The 8,408-nt window shown below is 41.2% G+C and overlaps 1 protein-coding gene across 1 annotated transcript; it reads right to left on the bottom strand.

Annotated features, from left to right (window-relative positions):
- Positions 1–1,569: 1,569 nt before the first annotated feature.
- Positions 1,570–5,010, bottom strand: HOXB1 (homeobox B1). The gene is made up of 2 exons (XM_026710856.1): positions 4,323–5,010; positions 1,570–1,916 (listed from the first exon to the last, which is right to left on the bottom strand). Exons 1-2 carry the CDS (start codon positions 5,008–5,010, stop codon positions 1,570–1,572), a joined length of 1,035 nt encoding a protein of 344 aa, XP_026566641.1.
- Positions 5,011–8,408: the final 3,398 nt, after the last annotated feature.

Genomic DNA, 8,408 nt, shown 5'->3' on the forward strand with positions numbered 1-8,408 from the left:
GAGACCTGAAACATATCTTCTCCAAGATGTATAAAATCTTAGTGTTCTTTACGTGTGTTGATGATATGATGTCCAAGAAGTCCCAGGCATTATGGCTGGTTGGCTAATTGGGAGTCAGCCTCGGTAAACTCAGTAAGGTCTGTCTCTACCCAGTCCATAGGACTGGGGTGCACACCTGCAGATTTCTTTTCTTTCCCTTCCTCCTCTTCTTCCAGCATTATTTCTCAAGTTCCTTGGAAGGATGTTTTTCAGTGGCTGGTTGAGAAACCTAAGAGTTTTATAGGTTTTCATATTTCTAAATTAATCTGAATTAACAGTTGCCTTTCCCTTTGTTTTATCCTAAAACCCACTTAGGAAGGGATGAGCTAACTAAAACACTAATGTACAAAAGAGAGCATTCAGACATATTTCAATAATACTACTCTTGGTGCAATGATGGTTGTGAATTTAGAACTTTGGTGTTGGCTTCAAAGGCAAATCAAACATAACACATACTTTTTAACTTCCCTTTAGTGGATTTTTCATTCCCACAGACAGTATGGACTAGCTAATACACAAAAACAATTTCAGCCAAAAATTAATGTGGATGAGCAGTGGTCAAGATGCAGAGGGACCATCTTCTTCTAATGCAAAATTGAAGTTGGATGGGAGGAAAATGATTTCTCCAAGGCCTCTCACTTTTCTTCTCTTCCTATACATTTCTATTTTTTTAAAAAAACTACTCGCAGTAGTGAGTAGTTTAAAATAAAACCTATTGTGACAATCTAGTAAGAAAGGATATAAAGCAAACAGCAACACAGACAGACAAAAAAAATTACCTCTGTAATTAAAGTATCTTGGCTCTTTATGAAAAAAAAGGTTATCCCCCAAAAAAAAAAATTCCTTCTATTGAAAGTCTATCTCCTAACTTTCAGGGTGGAAGGAAAAAAATTGTCCCTGAGATGTTAGCTGTAGTAAACTAGCCTTTACATTTAGACTGTTCTGGTTCTTATGAGAATGAAAAATAAAAGGAGGGCATAGCAAGACATAGAAGAGAAAAAGGTTTAAACCTCGGTAGAGAGTCTCCTTTTCTGTATCTTGCTTTAAAAAGGAAGGAGGGAAGAAAGGAAAATGAGGATTTGCTTTGCTGGTATTCTAGTGATGTGGAGATTGCATTCACATTCTTGCTACTCCGAAGCTTGAAGTAACAAAGAAACGTATAATGCGTGAATCTGACAACTAAGGCGTAGAAACACAAACTTAAGGGAAGATAACTCCAAAATCTACATTTATGAGCAATTCTGTTGGAAGTCGCTTGCATAATTATAACTAACTCTTGAGCATCCAGAAAAAAAATTGTGCAAAATTCCTGTATCTCTACATTCGAAAATACGCGTTTCTTTTTCGTAAGAGGGGCGCGTGTGCATAGATATCATATGCGCGTGTGTTCATGGTTCTTTCGGGTGGGTTTGTCTTTTGTGCCCATAAGCTTAGGACCGTCTATTCCTTTTACAAATCGAGCAGCTGCCTCTTTGAAAGGGGAGGTTACTTCGGTGGGCAGGACTCGACCTAACTAGCCTTCCTTCCCCTTCAAGAGGACACCGAGCTGGGAGAAGCTTCGGGGGTGGAGGGCCCGCTGGATCTGTCAGACGATGCAGCCTCGCTGCTTTCCTTGGCAGAGTCGTGGAAAGCGGCGGCAATGGGTTGGGAACCAGCCAATCCTTCCTTTTCCCTCTTCTTCTGTTTCATCCTCCGGTTCTGGAACCAGATTTTTATCTGAGTCTCGTTCAACTCCAAAGTAGCAGCGATTTCCACCCGCCTGGCTCGAGTGAGATACTTGCTGAAATGAAATTCTTTCTCCAGCTCAGTCAGTTGTTTGGTGGTGAAATTGGTCCGGATCGTATGGACGGCTAATCCATAGTCAGTCACTTTCGTTGCTGGGATGAGCAAGAAACGGAGAAGGAAACAATCAAACAATTGGTTAGAATTATTTCCGAAATAAACCACCAGTCATCTGATATTAATTAATCTCTGATATAAACCTAGATAGAAGCAGGTGTGTGCCTCCCAAAAGCCCAGCTCTTCGAAGGTGTTGAGTGGCACATTTTACTGTACTTTGCATTAGAAGTTTCTGGCCGGTAATCTTTAGATGGATTGTATTGTGCCGCATACTTTCCAGCTGGTATGGGGATTGTGATACAATACACCTTGGAGGGCATCAACTTGAAAAGCTTCCTCTATATATTGCAGGCATAGTTTGCGCCTTTCAGAAATGGGGGCTTAACTTTCATGGCAATCCATTCATTCCCCATTAAGATTTTTCAGTTCCTAATTCTAGGTTTAGGAAAAATTGTGCTCTGATCTTTACGTTTATAAAAGAATTCCTGCAGGGTTTTGGCACAAAAGGTTATTTGTGTTCTAGATCAATCAGTCCTCTGTCAGGCTGATAGGGAAATAACTGATCCAGGAAAAGACTGGAGAACAAAGTTTAAAAAAAAACTCAGATCAGGCTGATAAGGCCTTCAATCCCCTTCAGCCCAAAACATTAGAGTCTTTTTGACGCCCTGGGAAAAGACACTCACTCTGTTTAGCCTTGAAAGAAACTTCAGCCTCTGTTTAAAAGTTTTTCTTCTAAATCCTGATCTGACAAGATTCCATATGTTTCATGCTAAGGCAACAGTATGTTGTGACTATAGAAAGACATTTCCCACCAGGGTTATTATATGCTAAAAATATTGGGAAGGAAACTCAGCTTTACTGGTAGTTGATGGTCCAATATCTTATCTATGATTGGATTTCTACATAGCAATAAGCCATGTAACAAGTCTCTGAAAATCCATAGTTCACACAAGCCACTACAATATCATTACAAGATATAAGTACTTTGACTCATATGTGAACTCACCTTTAATGTCAGGGCTACCTCACTGAAACTGTTTCAACATATTCTGTACAGACCAAGATCTTTCTTAACTTCAATCCCAATGTCTGAATTGAGGGACATTAGTTCTGTTTCTGATTTGTGTCTCCTAGATCTGATCAAAGTTGGTGATGAAAATTAATAATCTGGACCAGCTCTAGGCAGGACCAAGGTCTAAAATAAACCCAATTTATTTCAAAGGGGAGGGAATCACTGATTAGCATATGGCTTTTGAAGGATTCAAAAAGCAACCCAAATGATGAAGGCAATTGCATAAAAATTAATCTCGACCAACTCCTATTAGAGGATCCTATTCAAAGAATAAGCACCTAGTAAAATCCTAATTGGGTTGGTCTTCTGTTCATCTGTTTCATGGGAATGCTTTTTTTTCTGGCTTTTAATCCCTGATAGAAAGGTTTCCTTCATCAGGGCTGGGTCCATCTAGGACAAGGATTTTGTTCTTGTGAATAAAAAGACAACACTGATTTTCTCTTGGAAATATAAGACAAACTAAATCTCCCCAGTGCCCACATCTGTTTGGATAACCATGGATCAAAATATGGAAGCAGAATCAAATAAGAGCAAATCTATGAGCTATTGTAGCTCCTGTATGTTCAGAAACTCTCCATTTCCCAAACTCTAAATCAAGATTAGACAATCTTCTGCTTCCAGGTTTGTTTGTTTTTTACTTCCACTGTTATAAGCCCCAGTCAGAATTGTCAGAAACCGTTGTGAATTCTACAAAGCACCTATCATTTGCTTGCAGTTGTTCTAATCTACCTGGATTCTTTTATTGATTCAACAGCTTTAGAAAATATTAGTTTTTCTACCTTATCTATCATATTACAAAATAAATAATACAATGGCACTAGCTGCAGCGCCATAGTTTCTGAAACTCTTTCACCTTTTTTTTTTTTTTTGCGTTTCTGTTCACAGGCATCATTTATACTTCCATTTTCTCTTCCTGCAGTTAGAACCAATTACTTCTAAAACTACCAATTGCACAGTCACCAAATGAGTCTGGCCTTCCCTTTTCCACTTGGCAATTCTGGAAACAAAGAAGTCTTTCCCACCTCAACTATTCTCAAACTGGCCTTACTTTCTTCTTCCCTCCTTCTGTCCTATCTTCCTACCACCCCTCCCTCCCTCTTATGATTTGTCTTCTCAGACCAAGGTTAATGATGTAGTGACATTCCTGCTTTTCAAGAGCAGATTCTCTTTTCAACAGTAGCCACCTCAGAAGATGTCTCTGGAGTCTCTAGTGTGAGATAGATGAGGGAATCCCGGGCCAGTGCATAAGCCTGATTCCCACTTGCTTCCTTTGACCCCCCCACCCCCACCTCCTTTTTGATAGGATCCTGGTAAGGCAGCAAGATGAATATACACTCGTCTCTCTGGGTGTCCAGGTGTGTTAGAGATTTACCTGTTCTGGGAGGATTCCTTTTCACTTTCATCCAGTCGAAGGTCTGGCTAGTGGTAGCAGCGGCAGTGGTAGCAGCAGCAGCAGCAGCTGTGGGACATGGATGGGCCCGGCAAGCTCTCGGCTCTTTGTTCTCAGATAGAGGTGGGGAAAGATTGCCCAAAGCCCCTTGCAAGTAGCCCCCCTGATCAGAGCCATATTGGTGTGGTTGGAATTGGCCCGGGGTGGCTGCACAAAAAGCATCAGGTATACTTCCCACTAGATGGGAAGAGGAATGGGAGGAAGCTGCAGCCAAGCTGGCAGGGTAGGCCGAGGTCTGAAAATAGGCTCCATCCGTCTCTGGGGAGCTATGGTAGAACTGAGGGTTGGTGAAGCTGGAGTTGCAACCCGAGTTTGCATATCCCCCTCCTCCTCCTTGGTGAGAGGGGCTGGTGAAGGAGATACCAAGGCTAGCCGGGTTGTGAGGAAGAGGAGGAGGGTAGCTGGGGCCCTGTTGGTGGTGGGCATTGGGCCCAGTAGCACCCACCCCTATCATCCCAAAGCGCCCATCTGACTGATAGCTGTCACAGGCTGGAGTGGTACCTGAGCAGGCTGGGAAGGAAGTGGTCCCTTGGTCGAGGTGCTGGTACTCCTTGGGCGGGTAGGTGCTCATCTCACGGTTACAAATTGCATAGTCTAAAAAGAAGTTCATTCTAGGTATTGTTCCTTTGCCAATGATGGAAGAGGGTTGCCCTGTTTTATGGGGATTCCTTCTGCCCTACAACCTTTAGATAGTATGTCAAAGTTAACCAGGGGGAAAAAGGGAAGAGAGAGAAAGAGAGAGGGAGAGAGAGAGAGAGAGGGAGAGAGAGAGAGAAGAGAACCACCCTTCCCATCTATGGATCTCCAGGCTTAAAGCCCCCCCCCCTCCTTCCTTGAAGCTTTCAGAATGGGGGATGGGAGAAGGTGGTGGTGGGGTGGAAGGGGATCTAAACCACGTGATTCCCTTCAAGCCCAATGAGCAAATGCCTCCCAAACTTTGTCAGATATCTGCCATCATCCATCAAGTCCTTTGCATTTGCATGACAAAGGGACTTCAATCAAACTTTTCCCCATCGATCTGATTAACAACATGGATACGTCAAAAGGTTTTTCCCTCAAAGACTTCGGAAGAGGGGTAGAAAAAGGAAGTGATAGAAAAGAAGTTGGGGGAGGAAGAAAAGAAGGGGAAAGTTAAAACTATTCAAAGTCTATTCTATGTGTTAGAAAAGGCTGTGACAAAAATCATCAGAACTTTTCTCCTCAGCTGAAACAAAAAGAGCTTTCACCCATTTCTGCTATAAGGGACTCACCTAACAGAGAAAGAAATGTATGTGTGTGTGTGTGAAAAAGAGTAAGAGGTATTGAAGACTTCTTTATGATAGAAAATGTTCCTTTTCCTCGTTAAAAAATAATCACTGAAGAGATACTTAAACATTTATGGGGTTTGCTTAAAATGTCTTTTGCCTTCTCTTAAAAAAAAAAAAAATCCAAATAGCTTTGCTTTGCATATCGCCTTTGTGTCTAGAAGCAGAGTTCCTAAGAGCAATTTAATTCAATCAACATTCTAATGAGTTGTGAAATAAAGTTAGAAACACAATTGTGTTTTGTTGAAAGGGGAAAGGAGAGAAAAGCAAATGAAATTGAAATTCGATCTACCCTATCCATCTATTAGTTATTTATTTGCTCTGACTAGCCATCCATTTTCCATCTCTACCCCGATATCATTTGTAATTCCCCTCTATATTTTATTCAATAAAAAGCTTGTAGCTGCTGGACTTTGATTTGTCTGTTATTGGGAGGGGGAAATTTTAATTGTTGCAAATCATTCTTCACACTTAAATAAAGACAAGCAAATAACTCCCAAAGGCCACTTTCTGAGCCACCATTTCTTAATCCTGATTTGCACAGGAAGAAGAATAAGAGTCCCTTCGGTTTTTTATGGTAAGTAAATAAAATAGGTGTTTTGAAATAGGTGCTTATTGCTTTAGGAAGCAAAGGAAAACAAGTTGTTTTCATTTTCATTGAGCAGGCAGAAACTTCACCTTTTTGTTTACCTTCTGGTGAAATGTTGGTCAGAGCCAAATCCTCAGAGTTGTGAAGCTGGCTCTTAAATGAACTTTTGGCCTATTTCAACCTCTGGTGCTTTCCCCCTGGGCTGTACAGCCAGTAAATATCCTGACAAGTAACAAATGACTGTAGGCGTCAGCCTGCAAGTTACTCTTGTCTTCCATGTGCTAACAAGTAAATAAATGTTGCTGCCTTGGCTTTCCATTATATTCAGCATCCCACAGTGGTTGAGCTTCTTCCTCTTTGTCAATACACGTGGGCCAAAGGAGGAGATTTCCTTGGAAAAGAAAGTCTGTAATTGCCCATTTATGAACTCTAGAAATGAAGGACGCTCATGTCTCAAGCAGAACCAAGAAAAGTGAAGAAAGGGAGATCGGGTGGCAGAAAGGCATTGTAGTCCTCTAGAAGGCTACAGAAATGGAGGGCCAACGTCATACGTGTAATTGGAGGGAGCATCAGGACCCCCATTTATGTTTTTAGTTTCTTTCAGGAAGCAAAGGACAACCTCTCTGAGAGATTTATATTCATATAATATACTGTGGACAGAAGGTGTCACTGAGGCTATCCTAATGATGTCTATACACAATGAAATAAATGAGGGGTTCAAGAAAAGAAAATCAAGAAAGACATACTGAGTGACAAAAACTGAAATTAAACACGGGGAAGGATTAGTGTCTTTTACATTTTCTTTTTATAAAAATGAATTTTATGAGAAAGTATTTGCACTAGAAAACATTTATAATAAATTTCTTTTGGGTTCCCTCATTAACTAGAGTTAACTTCAGGTTTTGTGGTGTACTCTTATCTTTAAATCCCGACCAAATTAAATTCCTTGCAGTACAAATCACAGGCTTTGGGTTGGAAAAACTGTTCCCCTGTTTTTTCCCTCATTATGTCCTAAGCAAGGATTGCTAAAAGCTTCGGGTGCAAAGTGGCCCTTTAAAGCCTGTGAAAACCTTGGGAAGCTTGTGTTCTCAGACCTGTGGATGCCACCGATGGGACTCTTTTCCAGCACAAGAATTGGAAACAGTAACATAATCTGAATGCCACCAGGGGACTTTTAATGAGCAGGTCCTCAGTGGGCAGGGATGATGGCCCTGTCATTGGCAGAATGGAGGGGTCCACGAAGACTTATTTTCCGTTTTTCCTCTCCCTCTCCAATCTCTTTGCAATATAAAACTAATGCCAGGAATCAGTTTATCCTTCCCACCCCACCCTGCACCCGCACTCCCTTTAGAAGGCTGGCCTGTTAAAAAGAGATGGCAAAATTGCTGTCATGGAGAAGAAGTCATAAAAAATGCTTTTTTTCATGTTTGAAGCCCAAATAAAAATCAGGATTTGTTTAGCAATTCCAACCAATGCTTCCGAAATTGAAGGCGTGGTGCGGAAGGAAGGTTTTAAAGAGTTATTTAAGTATGGTTTTAGGAAATTTCAGGGGGGCGGTTTCAAATAATTATTTTGAGTCATGTTCCAGTTGGGAGAAGGTGGTTCTTTAAAGGCCAGGAGAAGCAAGGCCAGAAGGCTAAGCATTAGACAAGGAAAATTCTACTGGGGCTCTGGGTTTCATATTAAACCGTAGCGAGAAAAGAGGGATAGGAATTGGAGGGGGGGAGGGGAATACAAGAAAGAGGACATAAATGGACAGCGCTTGGTTTAAATCAACATCCTGAATGCCGTTTCCTGGTGTATAGAAAATCTTAATTCTGACTCAACAGGAAAATGTCTCAATTTTGCAGTGAACAGAAGGTCCAGTAACATCGTCCTCAGGCCAACGATTTGCAGATTTTCCATTTGTTGGTTTCCTTTTCCTAAATCCTTCAATCTTCTCCACCAAAGGTTTGTCATCTGCCAAGGGATACCGGCAGTTGGGCATAGCTTGAGGAGAGGAAGGAAGGCTCTGCATCTATTATTTGGTTCACAAAATTATGAATATTAAAATTCATGCCACAGAAACTAGCTTTCACTGATCCAGTTTAAAGTGCTAAAAATAAAGCAGGCATG

The sequence above is a fragment of the Pseudonaja textilis genome, chromosome Z, assembly GCF_049901715.1.
Source record: "Pseudonaja textilis isolate UNSWEBS1 chromosome Z, rPseTex1.2, whole genome shotgun sequence".
NCBI lineage: Eukaryota > Metazoa > Chordata > Lepidosauria > Squamata > Elapidae > Pseudonaja > Pseudonaja textilis.